The sequence below is a fragment of the Mytilus californianus genome, unplaced genomic scaffold, assembly GCF_021869535.1.
Source record: "Mytilus californianus isolate M0D057914Y unplaced genomic scaffold, xbMytCali1.0.p SCAF_1, whole genome shotgun sequence".
Classification (NCBI taxonomy): domain Eukaryota; kingdom Metazoa; phylum Mollusca; class Bivalvia; order Mytilida; family Mytilidae; genus Mytilus; species Mytilus californianus.
In genome coordinates this window covers 11629384-11653403 of record NW_026262581.1, presented here as the reverse complement: position 1 = coordinate 11653403, position 24020 = coordinate 11629384, and the positions used below count along the sequence as shown (strand labels likewise).

General features: G+C 31.2%; 1 protein-coding gene across 1 annotated transcript in view; it reads left to right on the top strand.

The window, feature by feature from the left end:
• LOC127700068 (uncharacterized) overlaps positions 1-24020 on the top strand; it is a 75875-nt gene that overhangs the window by 23919 nt on the left and 27936 nt on the right. Inside the window, exons 12-30 of the mRNA XM_052203563.1 lie at positions 1696-1759; positions 2056-2143; positions 3436-3602; positions 5086-5250; positions 5592-5709; positions 6245-6322; positions 7690-7819; positions 8530-8680; positions 9788-9993; positions 10342-10507; positions 11267-11386; positions 11810-11885; positions 12333-12366; positions 18237-18375; positions 18690-18798; positions 19450-19596; positions 22161-22326; positions 23045-23108; positions 23436-23523. Of these exons, the coding sequence (XP_052059523.1) occupies positions 1696-1759; positions 2056-2143; positions 3436-3602; positions 5086-5250; positions 5592-5709; positions 6245-6322; positions 7690-7819; positions 8530-8680; positions 9788-9993; positions 10342-10507; positions 11267-11386; positions 11810-11885; positions 12333-12366; positions 18237-18375; positions 18690-18798; positions 19450-19596; positions 22161-22326; positions 23045-23108; positions 23436-23523 (2276 nt within the window). The remainder of the gene's footprint in view (positions 1-1695; positions 1760-2055; positions 2144-3435; positions 3603-5085; positions 5251-5591; positions 5710-6244; positions 6323-7689; positions 7820-8529; positions 8681-9787; positions 9994-10341; positions 10508-11266; positions 11387-11809; positions 11886-12332; positions 12367-18236; positions 18376-18689; positions 18799-19449; positions 19597-22160; positions 22327-23044; positions 23109-23435; positions 23524-24020) is intronic.

Here is a 24020-nt window from a genome sequence, read left to right as displayed (position 1 = left end):
CCCTACTTTAATACCTTTTCATTTTAATCCAGGCTAATTAGTTGTCGAACAGCTGAAATTTACCTGTTCAGGTGACAGGTAAACTATTTTGAACCGGACATTGATCGGTCTATTCAAAGTTATTTTCTTACATTTCAGCGGTTTGCATCTAATTAATTTAGTCAAAAAGATTTAAACTATAAGAAATACGTTGACAAATATGATTTGATGAAAAAATTAAAAAGGTGAAAATGAAAAATCGTCATAACTACGTTGTTTGAACCAGAGAGACATGTCTCTGTTTGAACTAGTACACGTGTGCACATGTGCGCAGGTGTGAAATTTAATTATGCATCCTAATTTCTTCAAAAAATGCTTAAATTGTCATAGATACCTATATCTCACGTTTATTTCGAATATTTTCTTGAAGAAATAACGTAGAAAGAGCTACTTACACTCATTCATGCTTTGCAAACGTACACGGAATTTACGTATCCGTCTCTGGTCCATGTTTTATCATTGTCAAGAGAACATCCGGTTTAGATTTAAAAAAGAAAGTAAAGTTTTTGACAACGTTATTTTGCACAAATAAAGAGTCTAAGCAGATATAAGTACGCTGATGTTGCACACTTCGAATGATGCACTGTAAATACATTCTTTCAAACTTTTGCTTATTTTATTTTGGATCATTATATTTCAATTTTCCTGTTACATGTACTGTTTTCGTGATTAGTTTAACAGTTTACGTCAGAACTTCGAATTTGAATCAAAGAAAGTTTAATATCGTTTTTTTTTTAAATGTCAATCATTGGGATGGCCAACTCGGCAACTGATTACCATAATTGCCTTTTATTTATTTAGTCTTTAGTGGTTAAAATCGGGATAATATATAAAATGTCCGGCTGGCTAAAAATAATTTTGGAAGCCCTGATGTGCACTCTTGTTTTATTTCAGTAAAAAAATAGATTTGTAGTTTTTCCATGTCATCTTCCAATGACTACTGTAGTGGTTGATTGGTTGGTAGGTTGTTTGGTCGCTTGTCATATAAGTTTGATAGTAAATTGAGATCTGAATGAGATTTTGTTTTGTAGAAACAGTAGAAGCTATTGTTTGGTGGCTTGGTATATAAGTTTGATAGTAAATTGAGATCTAATTGAGATTTTGTTTTGTAGAAACAGTAGAAGCTATTGTTTGGTCGCTTGTCATATAAGTTTGATAGTAAATTGAGATCTGAATGAGATTTTGTTTTGTAGAAACAGTAGAAGCTATTGTTTGGTCGCTTGTCATATAAGTTTGATAGTAAATTTAGATCTGAATGAGATTTTGTTTTGTAGAAATAGTAGAAGCTATTGTTTTGTCGCCTGTCATATAAGTTTGATAGTAAATTGAGATCTGAATGAGATTTTGTTTTGTAGAAACAGTAGAAGCTATTGTTTGGTGGCTTGTCATATAAGTTTGATAGTAAATTGAGATCTAATTGAGATTTTGTTTTGTAGAAACAGTAGAAGCTATTGTTTAAAAGGAAGATTTTGTTTTGTAGAAACAGTTGAAGCTATTGTTTAAAAGAAAGATTTTGTTTTGTAGAAACAGTAGAAGCTATTGTTTAAAAGGAAGATTTTGTTTTGTAGAAACAGTTGAAGCTATTGTTTGAAAGAAAGATTTTGTTTTGTAGAAACAGTAGAAGCTATTGTTTAAAAGAAAGATTTTGTTTTGTAGAAACAGTAGAAGCTATTGTTTAAAAGGAAACCATGGATTTGACAATTTGTACAAAAGTATGCAGGTAATTTATCTCCAAGATTTTTTATTCTTTTGCACAATGCTAATTATGATAGTTATCTGTTATAGTTAATTCAGTTCATTTTTATCTCCTAGTCTATCTGAATGGAGATCTAAGCAACAAAACACTATTTTGTTTTTGAACATGCCTTGGATATATAGCAGTTAAACTATCAAAATAAGTACGTTAAAGTGTGTTTGTCTGAAAAAGTTTGAGATGTTGAACTCTGACGCAACAAATAATAATTAGATTAACTTCCAATTGTCATACTCACATGAATGTGTATCTTTGTATTACAGGCTTTATTCATGGCTCATGGTCCAGATTTTAGACAAGGAATACAAAGTGATCCTTTTGAAAATATTGAACTTTATAACCTAATGTGTGGTAAGGCGGAATTTCATTGTTAAGATTAAACTTTTTACGCCCCCGCGACAAAATGTCGGGGGGCATATTAATTTACCCCTGTCTGTCCATCTGTCCATCCGTCCATCCGTTCGTCCATCTGGATTAGGATACATTGATTGCCCTGCTATCTCCTCCTACAGTTTTGACGGTACAACTTTAATATTTTGTAGGATGTTCATACACATAATGAAGGTGTGCATGGCCACAGGATTTTGATTTTTTTCAAATATTCTGAAAATGACAGGTAGTTGGACTTAGTCATTTTTTTGGTACTTAAGTCATTTTTTTTTGGTACAAGCTGCAAAAAGAGATCATGGTTTGTCAGGCTATCTCCTCCTACAGTTTTGAAGATACAGCTTTGATATTTTGTAGGATGTTCAAACACATAATAGAGGTGTGCATGACCACAGGATTTTGATTTTTTTTTCAAGTATTCTGAAAATGACAGGTAGTTGGACTTAGTCATTTTTTTGGTACTAGCTGCATAAAGAGATCATGGTTTGTCCGGCTATCTCTTCCTACAGTTACATCATCATACATATGGTTAAATTTATAATTTCCTATGGTCAGGCGGGGGCATCATTTGTGTCTTACAGACAGCGTATCAATTTCAAGTTGTATGCCAACATCACTGTTTGTCAGATCTAAAATATGTGGAACTATACTCATGCATATGGCAGAGCAGAAAGAGGGGGGGGGGGGCATTGTCCATATCTAGTATAAATTATTTTTGGTATGAGCAATTTCTCTAGTTTTTCGGTAAATGATACACGATAACTTTATGATAGAAATACTTCTGTAATATTTCAAGTACTGCATCACAATTAATGGTAAATACTTTGGGAAAAAATTACCATAGAGCACTTAAAATTGGTTATAAAATTGCCTTGTTTTTGCTTTATTGGCATCTTCTAATTCATTGGATAAGAACTCCCCCAATATATCTAACAGCTATTTCACTATGACAACAATTACCACAAAATATTTTTTTTTTTATAAATTGCACAGTCATCAAAGGCATGTTGTAAGTCATAGCTTACTTATGGTTTACTTACTCTAAAAAAATCTTTTTTTTTTAATACTTAACCAGGGGAAGTGTACATTGTGCTTTAATATTTGTGTAACTTCACTAATTGTTCATATCGTATCTTTTATTGTTGAAATGACCAATTACCAAGAAATAGTTTAAATCCACTAAGTATTATTTGTTATATGTACCTATGTATCACTGGTACAGGGCCTGACTTAAGCATACTAACATTTCTTTACAGAATTGTTGAAAATTTCTCCAGCACCAAATAATGGTACAATGGGATCATTGAATCACTTGTTACGTAGACCTCCAGCAATACCAACATCAAACAGAACTATGTCACCAGTATGTAGTCACAACAAAGCAGCCAGTATCCCTGGCCAAGACTGTTTTTGTAGTCATAAGGTAAATCTTCAATGATTAATATCAGTCAAAACCTAGCATCCATCTGAGAGTTAAAAAAGTACTTGCTCAGAAAATGATTGAGTATATAGATAAAAGAGATGATTTTTCATTTCCTATCGTTAATTATCCATTTTTAGATGGTAACGTTCCCTTGTCACCATCTTATGGTGTTTATATATCTCAACTTTTACGATTCGCTCGTGTATGTAACAACGTATTAGATTTTAGCGAGAGAAATTTATGTATTACTGAAAAATTATTACACCAGGGTTTTCGATATCAAAAACTAGTCAAAACATTTACTAATTTTTATCATCAGTATAAGGACATCATTCGTAAATATAACTCAACATGCAGACATCTTATACGTTCGGGTATTTCACATCAAATCTTTTATGGTAATATTATTTACAAAGCACAAAAATGTCAGTATTCACCTCAAAAGCTTACAAAACCTTTAAACAGACTTATTAAGAAGGGATATAGTTACGATACTGTTGTCAGGTCATTAAAGATTGCATATTTTGGCTTTAATATTGATTCACTTATAGGGTCTTTGCATCAGAATTAAACATATTTATTCTAAAATCAGTTGTTGGCATGACACGGGTTATGTTCTTCTAATATATTTTATGATGGTATAATACTAAACCCCTGACAGGAGGGATTGTGCCTGATATTCATATGATGAAGACATAATCTTTCAATCAGTTTAATTGAGGTCTGGAGCTGGCATGTCAGTAACTGCTAGTAGTCTGTTGTTATTTATGTATTATTGTCATTTTGTTTATTTTCTTTTGTTTCCTATTCTGACATCGGACTCGGACTTCTCTTGAACTGAGTTTTACTGTGCGTACTGTTGTACGTTTTTTTTTCTACATTGGCTAGAGGGGGAGGGTTGAGATCTCAAAAAACATTGTTTAACCCCGCTGCATTTTTGCGCCTGTCCCAAGTCAGGAGCCTCTGGCCTTTGTTAGTCTTGTATCATTTTTAATTTTAGTTTCTAGTGTATAATTTGGAGTTTAGTATGTCGTCCATTATCACTGAACTAGTATACATATTTGTTTAGGGGCCAGCTGAAGGACGCCTCCGGGTGCGGGAGTTTCTCGCTGCATTGAAGACCCATTGGTGGCTTTCGGCTGTTGTCTGCTCTATGGTCGGGTAGTTGTCTCTTTGACACATTGCCCATTTCCATTCTCAATTCTATCCCTAATGTTATGTCTGAGTTAAAAAAAAATGATAAAAAAAAGTTTATAAAAGTAGCCCCAAAGAATCATGATAATTGTTCTTATATCTCTTTATAAATATTTTCCAAAATGATTTAATATTCATTATGCTATTAAGGAAATGCAAACACTCTTATAAAGGCTACATTGCCAAATTCATAGCAAAAACTTTGAAGTGTATTTTGAAAGAATTAACCCTAGATATTTGGAAAAAAATTACTAACCTTTTAAAAATACTGTTTGTAATTTTTCTTTAGGTACAATCTTTTACCAGTAATACTGTTTATAGCAGCCCATTTGGTAAACCAGAGATGAGTGTAGCTGAAGATGTGTGTATATTGGGTACTAATGATACAGTCATTGGCTACAGTAAAACACATAGGATGCCTGTATGGACTTCATTTATACTCTACCCAAATAAGGTAAGATCTACAGTAAATCACATAGGATGCCTGTATAGACTTCATTTATACTCTACCCAAATAAGGTAAGATCTATAGAAACCATATCCAGCAATTCTTGTATTAGAGTTCTCAAATACTGTTCCAATTGTTCATTTGCAATCTTTCCAAGAAGAGAATGGAGGCAGAGGCAGAATCAGTGACATCAATAGATAACCAAACAAAATGACTCACTAAGACTGTTCAGAATAGTCTACCCTATTTTATGGTACTCACCAACTTAAGTTTATCGAACAAAATGTCATCATTTAGCTGGCAAATATTGTGAAGTCATAATCATAAAAATAACTTTTTCTTTGCAGACTATAGACAATATGACTGGTAGTTGTGTGAACATTGATCCTAGAGTACAGTCACTCTCCTGCAGTAGTTATAGGAGTGATAACATGTCAATATCACACCATTTTATTGTCAATTCAGGTACGTGAAATATTGTATGTCATCTAAAGCAGTACCGTTAGTCATTTTTCACTTTGACTTAGTGGAAGATTTTTTTCCAAAAAAAGTACCATTTTATTGTGTGTTTATGACTTTAAATTATTTAATAAATAAAAAAAAAATGTTACAAAAAAGATTTAATTACACAAACAATCTTATATATTAATTTTAACTTTCATTAGACTAAAATAAAGATTAAATACATGGTTTAATAGTTACCTATCAAAGGCTTTTTATAGTGAACTAGATAGACCTTTTAAATTTTTCTTTAAACTTTATTTTTAGTTAAATTTTTATTTTGTTTTTTTTTTTTGCTTTTTTTTTAAATTAAAAAAAAACTTTAAACTTTTTTTTACTTCTTTTTTCATGTTTTTTTTTCACTAGCCTTTTTTGACGATTTTTGAGGGATGAAAAGGGGTGCGTGTTATACACAACTGCATTATATACACCTATATCATAAAAAAATATTATTAGTTAGTTGGATCAGGAATTGAATAACATTGCTATATATTTACAGGCTTTTCTTTTAAAAACTCTGACCTGGAAAACAGTCTAAGCTCTAGTCTTGTTCCTATGTATCATGGATTTAGAGATGGTAATTTATTATATTGAATTGTTTACAAAAGAAGAAATAACTATAACAATTAACCATTAAATGTTTAATTGTGAATAATAAAAAGATGTGGGGTATCCATCAATGAGAAAGCAACCTAATGACACTAAAAACCAGGAGCTAAGCATATGATCTTCAATAATAAACAAAATTGGCCTCAGTCTAGAAAGGTTGAACACAATTATTGCAATTATCCCAAAGAGACATCACTCCAATATTGGTGACTACTAAATAACTTGGTTTGCTTGATTTCAGCTCTTCATTGGTCAAAATTAATTATAATGTAAATTTTCATGATTCCCTCAGATTTCCCTTTTATGACAATACAAAAAAGGCTACCATGATAGAAAGAACACATTTTTTTGGCAGATCAATGAAAAAGAAAGATAAGTTTTGCACACATATCATCTTAAAATCATAAGAGAAACAGATTCCACCACTGTATCTTGTGTGATACAATATATCTCAGCTTTCAACAGTTGAATCTGAAAAAATATTAAATGCTTGGCAAGCCTTGTGTTTAAAATGAAAATTTATGTAACTGTCTCAAGATGGAATAAAATGTACTGTGGATTAATTTATTTTTTTTGAATTGAGGACAATTTGTCTTTTTGTGGATATTTCATTTTCATGGTTTTGTCAAAGTCTGCATACAAGCCTATAGAAAATTTGTACCTTGTTAAATCATTTAAATTCACCTCCGTTACCCACGAAATCCACAAAAATTAGTATCCCACAGATAATAATGTATCCTTAGTATCACACTTGATGCAGTGGTATATATATCTCATCCTTATCCCTCCTGTCCTGAACATGCATGAATTATTTGCCACTGGATGTTAAGCAACCAACCATCAATCAATCAATCATCCTTATCTGATCAACAAAGTATAGAAATACTGAGCATAAAAATCAGTAGAGCTAAACAGTAGAAAAGAGTGATGGCCATCTTTGCAAGGGAGATAATATTTACTCTCAACTATACAGCGGTTTTATCATCACCAAGTATGTGTTATTCTGTTTCGAAAAATGTTTTTAATACTAAAACTCCTGTCTCTTCCAGTTTTTCTGAAACTAATAATTTTCTTTCCATTTTTTTTATTTCCAACTTGGTGTTCATAAGAATTAAAAATAAAATGTTCAGGAATTCACACTGAAGATGCATCAAGACTATTCTATTAATAAATGGGGGATTTCCATCACAAGTCACATATTACTTTCTCCAACTTGCATAAAACTTTAATGACAATGTCCTTTACTTCTTAAAGTGCAGATTTTAAAAAAAATAACCACTTTATTTGAGCCTTACAAGCATTTATTGTAAAGAAATAATCAGAGGTACTTTTCAGGAATATGGGAGTACACAATGAAGTTGATGCTTGACTATAGTAATCAGAGGTCTGGTATGGAAGTGATCATTGGTTCAGCTTTTGACAATAACAGAGACGGATTATGGGAAGCTGTTTCAAATGAGACAAAGTAAGAGTTTTTTTATTTTGTATTTCCTTTTAATGTTGTCCAAATCTTAAATAACATATCTTGTATGAATAACATATTATCAAATGATTTCCTTTGGTATTTTATATTGGTCTGCATGTTGATTGAAATGAATGAGTCTTGTGAACAAACTTAAAAAGGTTTAAAATGTGCTGATCATCTTTTACATGATATGCAGAAATAATGTCAGTCTGTTATTTCTAATTTCAGTGTAGTTCTTAATTGAAAACATAGTTATTTATATGTTTAGAAAACTTCTAAATCCATTGGTCAAACTGATATCTCCAGGTTAAACTAGGTTATGTCTTTTCAAAGTAAAAGAGCGATAGAAAATCTGAAGAAGAGCAGAGCCCGATAACATGTAGACACAATGATTAGTCAAGGTACTAATCACAGTAATCTCAGATCTCCATGGCAATGAAATTAATTAACAAATAATTACTTTTAGTTCGAAGATACACAAATTTAGCAGTACAATTGTGTGTACAAGAATGTGCAGGTAATTAATAGAAATTAATTGAAATTAAGGAAAAAAAAATTTCTGAAGTATTGTTTTAAATGAGCCCAACTGGCCAAATTTATTGTAATATAACTTTGAGCTTAACAATAATTGAACTGCGATAGTGTTTGTCTCTGCACAATCATGTTATCATACTTACAAAAAATTGACACTTAAATATTTACTGTTTCAGGTATGTCAGTGATGATGGAGTACCTATACCTACACATTATTACATTATCATAATAGCCTGTAACCATGGAGATATTCTCAACTGTAAAACAGCTGATATTGAACTTATGTCATTTGTATTACCACACTTACCTGCTGTACCAAACTGTATGGTAAGTTGTTGATCCTAGATCTTTAACACATCCGATATAGAAGCTTTTATTACATTATACCAAATATACCTAATGTATCAAACTGTATGGTAAGTTGTTGAACCTAGATCTTTAACACATCCGATATAGAAGCTTTTATTACATTATACCAAATATACCTGCTGTACCAAACTGTATGGTAAGTTGTTGATCCTAGATCTTTAACACATCCGATATAGAAGCTTTTATTACATTATACCAAATATACCTGCTGTACCAAACTGTATGGTAAGTTGTTGAACCTAGATCTTTAACACATCCGATATAGAAGCTTTTATTACATTATACCAAATATACCTAATGTATCAAACTGTATGGTAAGTTGTTGATCCTAGATCTTTAACACATCCGATATAAAAGCTTTTATTACATTATACCAAATATACCTGCTGTACCAAACTGTATGGTAAGTTGTTGATCCTAGATCTTTAACACATCTGATATAAAAGCTTTTATTACATTATACCAAATATACCTGCTGTACCAAACTGTATGGTAAGTTGTTGATCCTAGATCTTTAACACATCCGATATAGAAGCTTTTATTACATTATACCAAATATACCTAATGTATCAAACTGTATGGTAAGTTGTCAAACATTTACTGGTATTTTTCATAAAACTGAAGATACAGAACTGTCATTTATATTGCTTAAATATATTGTCAAATATTGTTGTTGTTTGCAAGTACAAAGTTACTGCATTGTAAGATGTTGATGAATGTATAAAACTTTAAAAGGTTAATCAATAAAAACACAAGAATACTTTCAAAATTAAGGAGAATATAGAGAATGGTTCAAATAGGATAAAGATGTAATAAAAATAATATAAAACACTCAGTCTAATGGACAACTTATTTTGATACTCATTGTTTCATCTACCACCACACAATTTGTTCTGAAACATAGAAATGTCATTCAATACGAGCAATGCACAATATTATATCCCATATTGGTTACCTTATTTGATGATGGATGATAACTAGTGAAAAGAGGAGTTAATGTATTGACATGGCATGGTTACTAAGCTAGATTACAGTAACATTTCATTCTTTTTTATATATTTCTAGCCTGATGAGGATTATTTAATGGAGAATGTTGCTAGAATAAGAGATATAGAGTTATTAACAGGGATCCAGTTTCTGACAGGTTTACCAGATGACACGGCTGCCAGTTTAAGGACATTTTTATCTACATCATTGTGGAATCCATCAAAGATGTCCCTTCATTGGAAAGACATACCATGTAGTGTTCCAAGTACTACAAAGTGTCAAGGGTAAATTATGTTATATCCTTAAATTTCCCACCCACAATGAAATTTGAATAAAAAGATATCCGTAATTGTTTGTGAGGATCTAATATTTTATATTTTTGTGGCAGAAATGACAACATTGTTTAAAATGAAAAGAAAATGATATCTGGTTATGTTTTACTTCCAGTAAAATATGAATCAACATAAATTTCTGTCACATGACATTTTCTCAACTGCATATTTATTTTTGTTACTAGATACAATGCTGCTGACATTTATACATTGTAATTCTTTGCATTTTTATACTATCAATTTTGATGTCAATATTTTCATAAAGGCAATATTAAAATGTATTAGCATGATTATTTTCAGGAAAATTCCACTATTATTGATATCATTAGATGGGTTTAGAGCCGATTATGTGAAGAGAAAGCTAACACCTGTCATAGAGAAACTGAGGACCTGTGGTGTACATACACCATACATGAGATCTGTATATCCTACTGTCACATTCCCAAACCATTACACAATAGCTACAGTAAGTTATAATCACCATACATGTGGTTTGTATATCCTACTAAAAATCACCAAAAGGACTCAGAGAACTCTTTAAAAAGCAAAACATTTGTTATTTATATGCAGAGTTTTGAAGATGTGACTTCCATCTCAAAGCTATCTTTTAATGTTCAGTTTATTGCCAGTTTCAGTTTCAGGAATACTACCTACCTATCTTCTTCATCCAGGATGGGACATTAGGCCATAAATCTTTATGGAATATGAGCTTTTTGAACAAGAAAATAAACAATTATCCACTGCTGTTTGTTCTACTTCAAAAATAAAAACTTTTTATACCCCCGCTTTAAAAAAGTGGGGGTATACTGTTTTACCTCTGTCTTTATACCCAAGCTTTAAAAAAGTGAGGGTAAACTGTTTTACCTCTGTCTGTCCATCTGTCCATCCATCCGTCCATCCATCAGTCCGTCCGTCAGTCCGTCACATGAATATTTTTCGTCGCATCTTTCTCAGGAACTACATTACAAGGATTTCTGAAATTTGGTTACAGGGTTTATATGAATCAGCTATACCATGTGATGCGATTTCAGATTCATCACTAAACAACTTCCTGTTTACCATCAAGTATTTGGGCGGGGGTATCATCAGTGATCAGTAGCTCGCAGTTTCACTTGTTTGTTATTGTACTATTGCATGTAAAAAATAAATTTTGAATTCTGTATTAGCAGCACTTCAAAATTGCATGATTTTGTATATGTTAGTAAAAATAATGACTTGTTTTCAGGGTTTGTATCCAGAGTCCCATGGTATTATATCTAACAACATGTATGATGCAAATATAGGTGAAGTTTTTTCACTCTCAAGTCATACAAAAATGGACCCTCGATGGTGGGGAGGAGAACCAGTAAGTTTATTACTGTAACAACATTTTTTATTAGTTTTGTTATTAATATATTTAATCTAAGAAGGTTAATATGACATAAAAATGTAAGCGCCTATGAGACAGAGACCCAACAACAGAAGTAATCTAAAGACTAGTCATCGTCAAGGTCTTCTTTTTTCTGAATGTTTTATGTCAAAATTTATGTTTAAAGAAGCTATGACAACTGACAAGCTATTGTTTAAAATGGTGTTGCAAATTTCATTTTCCAAAAGAAGTTAAATTTTCTTTTTAAATGACTTTTGAAAGTACTTTATGTTGTTCATGCATTTCATCCCATTAATTGCTGTTTTTAGCTTTTCTCTATGAGATATTTCAGTGTTACAATAAGTTTTGGATTGAATATACATCTAACAGTTCATATTACAAAGTTTTGATAAATTTTAGATTTGGAATACAGCAAAGAAGCAAGGAAAGAAAGCTTATACCTTCTTTTGGCCAGGATCAGATGTTAATATCTCAGGTGATCTACAAGATATTCAATTTTCAAAAAATTATGACTTTTTTTTTCATCCAGATGGGTCAGCTGACAAAAAAATCATTTATCAGATTCCCTTGGCTCTTAGATCTTTCGATTTAGATATAGCATTATCTGTTAGAACTTACTTTCATAAAGACTTTTGATTTGAGATATTCAATGGAAATAGAACAATTCTGACCTCAGCTGGTCCTTTACCAATCAACTGCAAATTCATAGCTTATAACCTTTTTAATCTTATTTCATAATAAAGTACTCTTTTTTTTAAAGCTAAGATAAATTCATTTGTGTATCTGTTCCTGATTCCTAGGTTTGTAAAGATTTGATTAAAGAACTGCAGTTTTTCTTTTTTTTTTGAAGGGAAGGACTCCATAATCCTTTTCAGATGTTAACATTTAACTTACATTAATAAACTTTTTTGTTTTTGTTTAGGAAGTTATCCAGACGTGTGGGTAGGATACGATGGGTTAGTAAACTGGAGTTTTGTTTATTGTTTTAAGACTGTTAGAAATGCAACAGATAGATGACTTTCACATTTTTTTGGTTCCGGTTTTCAGGTACATTTCAAATGTCTCAACGCTTATGTTATTACCTCATAGTAAGAGCTGATTGTTCTTTAATGTCATTTACACTGATTAACATCAGATCAACCGTTTTTACTCATTCATATGAAAAGGAATTTGAAATATATCTATTGCAAATCATTACCTTCTTACTATATCATTCATAATACAGTATAATATTACAAGTCTTACAGGTATTATAGAAATAATTTGATTACTCTATTCAGTTATCTTTATGTTGCAATGTTTAACCAGCTTGTCGTAATTTCTGCTTCTTGCTATGTTTTTGTATAGTTTTAAAGCCAGCAAATATGAATAAACTCACAAAACTTGTGACTTAACTAAGGGATAAATAAATACGGCCGTCAAATCTGTTGTCTGTTCTCTCTCATCATTGGTAGCGTGAATAAATAATCAATAGTAGAAAATGATACTTTTATTGAACTTCTAGAACAGCCGATATATTTCCATACATGTACAATATTCGAGCAACAATTATATAATTTACATACGGGGCGGAGCTACTAAAATAACATTCTTTCTCTTGTATTTTTGTACGGACCAAACGGGATTATCTTAATAAATTCTACAATGACAACGTAAATAAATGCAAGGCATACAGCTATCTGCGCTGCTTCTTACCTCTAAACGACGACCTTACTTGTAATATAAACTGCGAGGCATACAGATAAATGCGCTGCTTCTCACCTCTAGGAACCCCCGGGCTGAGCCTTGCTGCTAGCCAAATGTAAACACAGCAAAGACTGACGAACGTGACGTTGCACTGGTATTTATTTGAAATTCCCGGAAGTAAATATTCTAAGCAAGAAGAAAAACATAACGTCAAACGCTGACATAAAATATACAAGTCCTCGACTCAAAATGCTTATAATAATACACTTTTGTTACTAAAATAATCAAGACATATTATTTCTTCCAGTTGAGAGCTCACAAATGAACACTTTTGGGTTCACAATTACAATATTAACCCAACGGTAACGTTCTGAATAATACATGACAAATTTGCGCCATATATGACGTTATCGATACATCTAATAACATAAAGTAAAACGTACGTTAATTACTCATTCAATATACTAGAAATACTAGAAATAACTTCTGACAACTCATATAAACTCTCTTAATACAATAATAACAATATTTCTTTACTTGGAAATAACCAATACACACATTTACAACACTGCCCCTCCCCCAGAATACATTTCGTCCTCGAAATATGGTCTTGTCAATTCTGACAATACATTTAAAAAAAATTTTCACAATATTGCTATGTACGTAATACTCTATTATACAAATAAAAAATCTCTAATTTGCCAAAAACAAGCAAATATTACAGCTATCTTAAAACTTAAACTTAACCATACATCAACAAACTACTGCGCCTGTTTGTGTCATAAAAACTAATGTCTGTGTTAACAAACTAATGCGCCTGTTAATACTTAAAAGGCAAAATATACATTTTTCTTCATTGTGTCATTATCGAAAATATAAAATAAAAGTCTATTTTTGCATCCAGTTACAGCACTAATACCGTATACTCCATTTAAAGTTCAATCCAAGATTCTCCATTCTATCAGACGCTAGAATTATAAACATCATGAAGCTCAACTTCTTCTAAACACCAGGCTTTAAACCATAAGCCAACAAATGTCCTATCAAGTTCTATACCACAAGGGTACCCCGCGTATAAATTTATACACAATCTTCGATACTGATGTACCATACAAACATAAGTATAAAAATAGGTACAAAAGTACAACTAATAAAAAATAGTCATCAGTATTCCCCGAGAAATATCTAAAATGGTGTAGACTATAGCTCAGCATACCCATGGTGTAACCAAAATGTATATTGCAATCTAGACTAATCATTAGCCTTAACTTAATCTCCGCCAAAACAAAAATGGCTCCTTATAAGTATCCAAACTGTCAATATACACCCACCGAAAGCAGCTTCCCACCAAAATAGTATTAAACAATCTTTACTGCATTAAGGACAACAACGCCAATAGGACCATCAAATTCTAGATTCTGATAAAAAATCACCTCTTTTCTAAAATCTTAAAAACAATTTCAATATCACAATATATTTCTTAAAGTGCAACAATCTATACATATTTGTGCTTAGTGTACTGTATACTCAGTGGATAAACAAATATTACAAGTCTTCTCAATAAACCATTAAATCACTTTTTACATTTTATCAATAACAAAAAAATCACACAAGTTTCATATATACATTATAAAAAATCCGAATCTACACAAAAATATTCTGATATTTGGCCAGTAGGCTTATCTGCTATATAGGCCCAACTATTTCTGATAATCCTGACTTGTAAATCCAAACTGGTTCCCTCCGGAAGTATTTGTATTTTCTGGTTTCCCTCTTTTTCCTCTGGAGAAAGGACAATCTCTGCTGTAATGTCCCTTAGAATCGCAATAATATCGTTATTATTCAAATTCGTCTTACTTTCCTCAATCGTCCTAGTATTCTGCACAGGCGAGTTTATAGGACTTACTGTGGGGCTGGAGGTAGATAAATTAACACCATCTTCTATACCAAAATCTATTAAATTACAGGGCTCAACAGTTCCGCTCTGTGAAATAATTATATTCTTCATACTTTCCCCCTTCCAAAATTTGGAGCTGGGATTTTTCTATTTCTAAGATCCATGTTTAAAATCAAACAATGTTCCCAATAATATGCCAATAGAAGCTAACTACACCTCTATTTCTCTAATAAATAATTATTTGGAAGCTAAATGCACCTCCTTTATATTTTTTTTTCTTGCTAGGAAGCTAAATGCACCTCCATTACAAATATTCTTTTCTTTCTAGGAAGCTGAATGCACCTCCTTTTATAAATATTTTAAATTTTTTTTCTCTAGGAAGCTAAATGCACCTCCTTTATAAATAAATATTTTCTTTTTTCTTTCTAGGAAGCTAAATGTACCTCCTTTATAAATATTTTTTTTCTAGGAAGCTAAATGCACCTCCTTTATAAATAAATATTTTCTTTTTTCTTTCTAGGAAGCTAAATGCACCTCCTTTATAAATATTTTCTTAATTTTAGAAGCTAAATGCACTCATATATTTTCCAAAATATTCTATTTATAACAGTATAATGTATAGAGCTAAATGCACTCCATACACAATATTTGTCACTTAGTGTGTTCCATAGAAATTAATATTTCTAAAAATAGACATGCCAAATTCCTTGAAACGTGAGAACTAAACCGCTGCCACCATTGTCGTAATTTCTGCTTCTTGCTATGTTTTTGTATAGTTTTAAAGCCAACAAATACGAATAAACTCACAAAACTTGTGACTTAACTAAGGGATAAATAAATACAGCCGTCAAATCTGTTGTCTGTTCTCTCTCATCATTGGTAGCGTGAATAAATAATCAATAGTAGAAAATGATACTTTTATTAAACTTCTAGAACAGCCGATATATTTCCATACATGTACAATATTCGAGCAACAATTATATAATTTACATACGGGGCGGAGCTACTAAAATAACATTCTTTCTCTTGTATTTTTGTACGGACCAAACGGGATTATCTTAATAAATTCTACAATGACAACGTAAATAAATGCAAGGCATACAGCTATCTGCGCTGCTTCTTACCTCTAAACTACGACCTTACTTGTAATATAAACTGCGAGGCATACAGCTAAATGCGCTGCTTCTCACCTCTAGGAACCCCCAGGCTGAGCCTTGCTGCAAGCCAAATGTAAACACAGCAAAGACTGACGAACGTGACGTTGCACTGGTATTTATTTGAAATTCCCGGAAGTAAATATTCTAAGCAAGAAGAAAAACATAACGTCAAACGCTGACATAAAATATACAAGTCCTCGACTCAAAATGCTTATAATAATACACTTTTGTTACTAAAATAATCAAGACATATTATTTCTTCCAGTTGAGAGCTCACAAATGAACACTTTTGGGTTCACGATTACAATATTAACCCAACGGTAACGTTCTGAATAATACATGACAAATTTGCGCCATATATGACGTTATCGATACATCTAATAACATAAAGTAAAACGTACGTTAATTACTCATTCAATATACTAGAAATACTAGAAATAACTTCTGACAACTCATATAAACTCTCTTAATACAATAATAACAATATTTCTTTACTTGGAAATAACCAATACACACATTTACAACACAGCTGCTATGATGTTATTGTCATTATTTACAGATCAATTATACAAGGCTTCCAAAATGGTCATATATTACGGACATTTGTATAATGTCCGGTAAAAGTCCGGCTTGGCAAAGCACGAAACGGTCATCTACTTTTTAGTTTTCAAGGCTTTCTTAAGAGACGGTCATTTTAACATAATTCGCGTTCTTTTTGACCCAACCTTTTGCCTTTAACAGCCACCCATTTCCGGTCATAAAAGTGACATGATCATTAAGTACTATCAAAACAACCCCTACTTTAATACCTTCTCATTTTAATCAAGGCTAATTAGTTGTCGAACAGCTGAAATTTACCTGTTCAGGTGACAGGTAAACTATTTTGAACCGGACATTGATCGGTCTATTCAAAGTTATTTTCTTACATTTCACCGGTTTGCATCTAATTAATTTAGTCAAAAAGATTTAAATTATCGGAAATACATTTACAAATATGATTTGATGAAATAATTAAAAAGGTGAAAATGAAAAATCTTCATAACCACGTTGTTTGAACCAGAGACATGTCTCCGTTTGAACTAGTACACGTGTGCGCATGTGCGCAGGTGTGAAATTTAATTATGCATCCTAATTTCTTCAAAAAATGCTTAAATTGTTTTGATACCTTCATCTCACGTTTATTTCGAATATTTTCTTGAAGAAATAACGTAGAATGAGCTACTTACACTCATTCATGCTTTGCAAACGTACACTAAATTTACGTATCCGTCTCTGGTCCATATTTTACCATTGTCAAGATAATATCCGGTATCAGATTTAAAATGAAAGTAACGTTTTTGACAACATTATTTTGCACAAATAAAGAGTCTTGGGCAGATATAAGTACGCTGATGTTGCACACTTCGAATGATGCACTGCCAATTTAACAGTTTACGTCAGAACTTCGAATTTGAATCAAAGAAAGTTTAATATCGTTTTTTTTTTAATGTCAATCATTGGGATGGCCAACTCTGCAACTGATTACCATAATTGCCTTTTGTTTATTTAGTCTTAAGGGGTTAAAATCGGGATAATATATAAAATGTCTGGCTGGCTAAAAATAATTTTGGAAGCCCTGAATCAATACCCATTATAAGTGTTTAAAAAACCTTTTTTAAAAAGTATGAAATAGTTGACTTCTTTGAAGATTAGTTTTCATTTTTTGCTTGGACACCTCCCTAGGATGTAGCAAAAAAATTAAAATAGCTATTCAAGATGTCTATTTTATTTGGACTTAAAGGATACCATAAGCATAAATATTAAACTCTCATCAATTATTTGATTGAAATTCATTTGCTTTGTAAAATCGATTTTAACAAGACTTATTCGAGCAAACAAATCTTTCATTTCCTGACATATATAATTATATATGACAACAGATTTAATTTGATGAAACTGCATAGAAAATTATATTAATGCTTTAGTTCCTTTGTAAAATTAACCATGGTAGACACTGTTTAGTCTGTCAAACTTACGGTTAATCTAGTTCAGAATTAAGGTTTTTACTATAAATGTGGCATGTTATTGTAATGTCTTATTGTTACAGTAAAATAGGATTCCCAGAAAGACTTGAGAAAGTAATGGAATGGTTACTACTACCTGATGACAAGAAACCAGACATAATTACATTATACTTTGATGAACCAGATCATGCAGGGCACCAGAAAGGACCTGATAGTGAACTGGTATTTACTTTATGAATTCAACTTCAAAACGGGGTTCATGAAACTTTTAGTACTAAAATTTTGTTAAAGACAAGTAAATGCAGCAGAAACTTAAAGAGTAACACATGGTTGACTTGCTAAAGTATTTAAAAAAAAAATGATTTTACTCCATAAAGTACAGTATTTGACCACTCATGAAAATTAAAAAAAAAACCACTATCTTGGATTCAGTCATTGAATGAAAAAAGTAATTTTTGTGTGGAAGATAACAAACTAGTCATATGTTTCAACATTAATCTTAATGTATATAGTAATGCAAATGATTTTTTCCATAGCTTAATGGTCAGTTAGAGACGGCTGACGAGATGTTAGGTAGATTGATGAACACTTTATATCAGGAAGGACTGCATGATTGTGTCAATCTTATTGTTATAGCTGATCACGGTAATTTTTTTTATTAGAATTAGAATGGCCAAACTTACCTGATTATCAAATGAGTCCATCTTTTTGTCTATAAAGGTAACAGCTGATAATAATTTGTTGTTCATGGAAAAGTTTAAAGTATCCAGACCATACTGCTGATAATAGTAAGAGTAATATACGAGAAGGATAATGGGAATCACAATACTGAACAGTACACATCACATAAACCACCAACATTTAACTTCTCTGACAAAAACAGATGCACAAACAAAGTCAAATAGACTGACTTGGTACAGGCACAAAATGTGGAGGGGTTAAACCAGTTTTATGTGTGAAACACACCCCCCCCCCCCCCCTTTTTCCCCCAAATCATATGTGCTAAAACTAAAGCACACAATAAAGAAAGCATATTATACATTAAATATTGGATATCAACACAATATGATTAATGCTGTACTGTACATAACTTTGCTCACACTTAATGTTTTTTTGGTGATCTGTTTTAATATGTACAGATGCCTTTGTAATATTTGCCAGAAAATATCTTTTTTGCAATCAATCAGTATTTCCTTGCTTGATTGATTGGACCAATTGTTATACAGGTTATTTGTTAAAGCATTTTTACAGTGAAACCTACATTACAATGAATGGAAGTTTGTCATATTTTTACAGGTATGCAGCATGTGTCTTGTAGTAACATAGTCAAGCTTCCTGAGTATATGCCTGATGACATAAAAAAAGTACTTGTATTCGATGGAACATTTGGAAGAATTGAAAATGATTATGCCAGGATATCAAAGTATAAAGTCAAAACAGAAAGTAAGCTAAATTTAATCTCAAATAATATGTTTCATAGGCCACATGGAACTGTACTAATTCTTACTTTTCAGTAGACTTTATGATATGACACTGTAATTTTAAAAGTGTGGAACCACATAATGTTAGTGTTGATAAATATTTTGCTACATAAAAGTATATGTACTTTTTGCTTCAATTTCGACCAAATTTCACTGTAGGTAAGACACAAGTCATTTTTTTCCCAGTGTAGTCATTAACATCTTATGCTTATTTCTAGGCTAGTTCTATTTCAGAATAAGCACTTATAATTGACCATTGATATTGCGTCATGTTTAAAAAATGCCAGCAGTATGTTAGACACTGTGTATATTAAGAAGCACTGCAGAATGATAAACCAATGACATTTAGAATGCTGTTCAATAAGCAATAAGCAAATCTATCATTTTTAAGGAGTATGTTAGGTAATGGCCATATTTGGCTCAAAATATTAAGTCCATTGTTTCAAGTTAAAAAAAGGTATCAAGTTAATGAAAAGACATTTAAGAAAGTGAAAAAGAACTATTTTTGTCATGCTTTTCATATAATAATAATAATAATATAATAATAATAATAATAATAAATTCTTTATTTAAAGAGGGTAAACACAGTTAGTTACAATAACTTATCTTCCATGAGGCCCTTATATACAATACAAGTAAAAAAATAATAATAAGAGAAAAAAAGCAAACATACAACATATTAACACATAGTCAGTTCACAATCGTATAGTCATGATAGTTTGAAGTGTACATGTACCATTAGAACATATAAAACAGTTACAGAGTGCATTTAGTAAATAGATATTATATACAAATCAAAATCATACATTCTAAAAAAGTAATAGTTGCAATCATTTCAAGACTGAATATTGGGACTGCCTCAAGTATCATTTTATAATTTGTTTAAAACAAAAAGTGTTTTGCACTTTACTCATCTCATATGGTAGTCCGTTCCATAAAACTGATCCAGAATAAGCAAAAGATTTTTTAAACAGTTCAGTTTTTGTCTTAGGAATTATCAAATTACCTTGAGTAACACCCCTTAAAGCATAAGGATTATTAACAGATAATAAGTAGGTACTGTGGTGCAGTAAATATTTGTGGTATTTGATTATATTTTCTACTGTCATCCATCCAAGTTCTTTAAATAAGGGGGCTGATGGGGATAAAGGGTCTGCATCAAGAATTAATCTTGCTGCTCTTTTTTGAAATTTTAATATTCTTATTATCCCTTCATTTTTAAATTCTTTTCAAACAATACAGCAGTAATCGATGAGCGGCAGAATATTCCCATTATAATATGCTTTCCTGGCATTAATATCTAAAAATTTCTTTAATTTAGAAAGAAGGTATATTCTTGATGAAATGCTAGCAAAAATTTGATCAATTTGATTTGTCCAGCTAAGTGTGCTGTCAATTTTAACACCTAATAATTTTTCACATAATGAATTTTGTAGTGTTTCTGAATTTATTTGTAAATTTGATTGAAAAGATTGAGTTGATAACTTCTAACTTCTGACTTGTTCCAGTAACCAAACATTTTGTTTTTTTAGTATTGATGAACATATTATTCATTTTGCACCATTCTTCAACTCTGCATAAATCTTCTTGTACATCATCATGTAAATTTTCAATGTTTTTCCCAGTTTTATGAAGAGTAGTATCATCAGCATACAAGTCTGTTTTACAATTTTTAATGCAAAGGGGAAGGTCATTTATAAATAAGACAAATAATAGAGGACCTAGTATAGATCCTTGGGGGCCACCAAATTTCACATCTTTTTTATCAGAATTAACATTGCAAATGTTTACTTGCTGTGTTCTATTACTTAGGTATGACCTGAAAAAACCCTACTGCATACTCACTGAATCCATAAATAGCAAGCTTTAAGCAAAGAATGTCATGATCTACAAGATCTATAAAACTATAACATTTACACCCAAACTAGGCCAAAATAGAGGTTTTGGTGAAAGCTGACAAAATTATCTGGATTTAGGGCTAGGAAACATAAAGCGTAGGCTTAGACAAACGAACTATTCAAGTTAGATATGTAAATTCTTATAAAAATATAATGTTAAAAGATCTTTTTTGTTGTAAATTTTCAGCAAAAAGATCTTTTTCCTATCAATTTATAGTTTTAGCTTTGATTCATTGTGGCGTCAGTCAGTAAATCATGATTTGAAATTTAATCTACAAATAAGGGCCATATTAAGGTCTTATAGAACCTACTCATTTGTGCCCTGGCAACCATGATTCTCAAACAGATTTAACTTGTTATTTAATTTTTATAAAAACCTTTTACAGAATTCTTAAAGCAAATGCCATAACTTTTTTGACAATATTGTATTATCTTATGAAGATAGTATCACCTCCGGTATGTCCTCTCATTATTAAAACACACAACCTAGGAGTTGATCACTATAGACAAGCTACTTAGACAGCTTGGCCTCTAAGGCCCCCAAAAACATGATGACTTTGTAATTTATTGACACAATATTCTTCTATAATGATAAAGTTTTCTGATGATTTTTATTGTATTTTTCTAGATGTCACTCATGTACCTGTATCTAAGATAACGGATGAGTTAATGTGCAAAAACCCAGCTATGAAAGTGTTTACCAAAGAAACAGCACCAAAACGCTTCCATTACCTTAACAACAAACGAATTGGTGATGTATTATTAGATATGCAGGATCAGTGGCTAGTTACAGAGTAAGTGTGGCTTTTTTTTACTTGTCAATGACCTTTCTCTCTAGATCTATGTAATTATGTAATACCAAGCAAATTGTGTTTTGTTGGCAATGTCAAAACCCCCTCCCCCCCCTCCCCCACCAAAAAAAAAAGAAAGAAATATGAATAGCTGTTGGTTGAATTAAAAAAAATATTTGTTTATCTTTTTATATAAACCTTATTTTCTGGGTAGTTGATTTTGTTCAGTTTATGTCCAGATTTCATGACAAGTATAAATTTTCATAACTAAAATCTTGTACTCTTTTGCTTGTCTTACCCAATATTGTTTACGTCTTGATCTTGATTGCTTGGATGTTAAGAAACAACAATCAATCAAATTATTGATTAAAAGCTGTCCATGTAACTATGGAAATATAAAACGAAAATAACACTATGTAATTTTTTTGTGTCCAATGGGCTTTTCTGGATTTACATTCATCAGGAAAGCTCAAAGCCAAATATTTGAAAGCCAAGTGTGTATAAGTACTGAAACTAGTGAAGAGCTATATGACCAAATCCATCTAAGGTCAACTTTGCCTGAGGGAGTTATAATCTTAGTTTCTTAATAATTTAGAAATTTATAAACGTACAATTTGAGAAATTTTGTTATAAATTATGTCAGTACAGATGTATTGACTACCAAGCTTATGATACCCTCAGGAACTAACAATCCACAATAAGTGGTTATTGTATATTTCAGTACAAAATCTTTTTGGTGTACTGGTGGAAACCATGGATGGGATAATCTTTACAAATCTATGCATGTAAGTTTTATGCACAGTAACTCAACTGATTTTATTAAAACTTTATACAAGAATGATTGTAGGGTAGTTTTCCATATGAAAAAAATTAATGTGTACTGTAAAGATTTAAAAAAAAGAATTAAGTAGGACTTGACAATTTTTTAAACAATGTAACAGGGAACACTACTTATCTGCAAGGGATTAACAAATTTCATTCTAACATGCAGATAGAATTCTGTTTTGTATTTATTTGATAGAAATAGCCTTGTCCATTGTTTGGTTATGGAATTGAGTTATAATTTATGAACTCTGTTGGCAGTATGTTTATCTGCATAATTCATATTGTAGGCTTTGTTTTTGGCACATGGACCAGCATTTAAACAACAACTAGAAATAAAACCTTTTGAAAATATTGAATTATATAATCTTATGTGTGGTAAGTACTCAGTACCTTAAGTAAAACACCTCTGAGTAAGATTGATAGCTACAACATTTCTGTTCAAATTTGATGCAATCAACTGTTTTTCTATATGATGTCATAATTTGAGGGATCAAGCATAAGCGAACCCTGTAGTGGTATTTTTTTTTATAAAGATAAGATACTTGTATAAGGCTAGATATCAATAAAATTAAGAACTTTCTCATTTAAAACGAAATAAAACTTAAAGTTTTTATACATATATTCAAGCAGTTCTGTCCAATGAAAATGATAAAAAAAGTCATCTCTCAACATAAAAAACCTGCAATCAGGTTATACTTATGAAGATATGAAAAATGCACATTTCACATAAAATAATCAAAACTGTATGAATCTCAAAGGTTTTTACCTGTTCTTTATGAATAAATTTCATTCCAGCATACATTTGTCTGCTACTTAAAGAGCCATTACTTGAATATATAAAATTGTGCCATTACAAACAAGAAAATTATCTA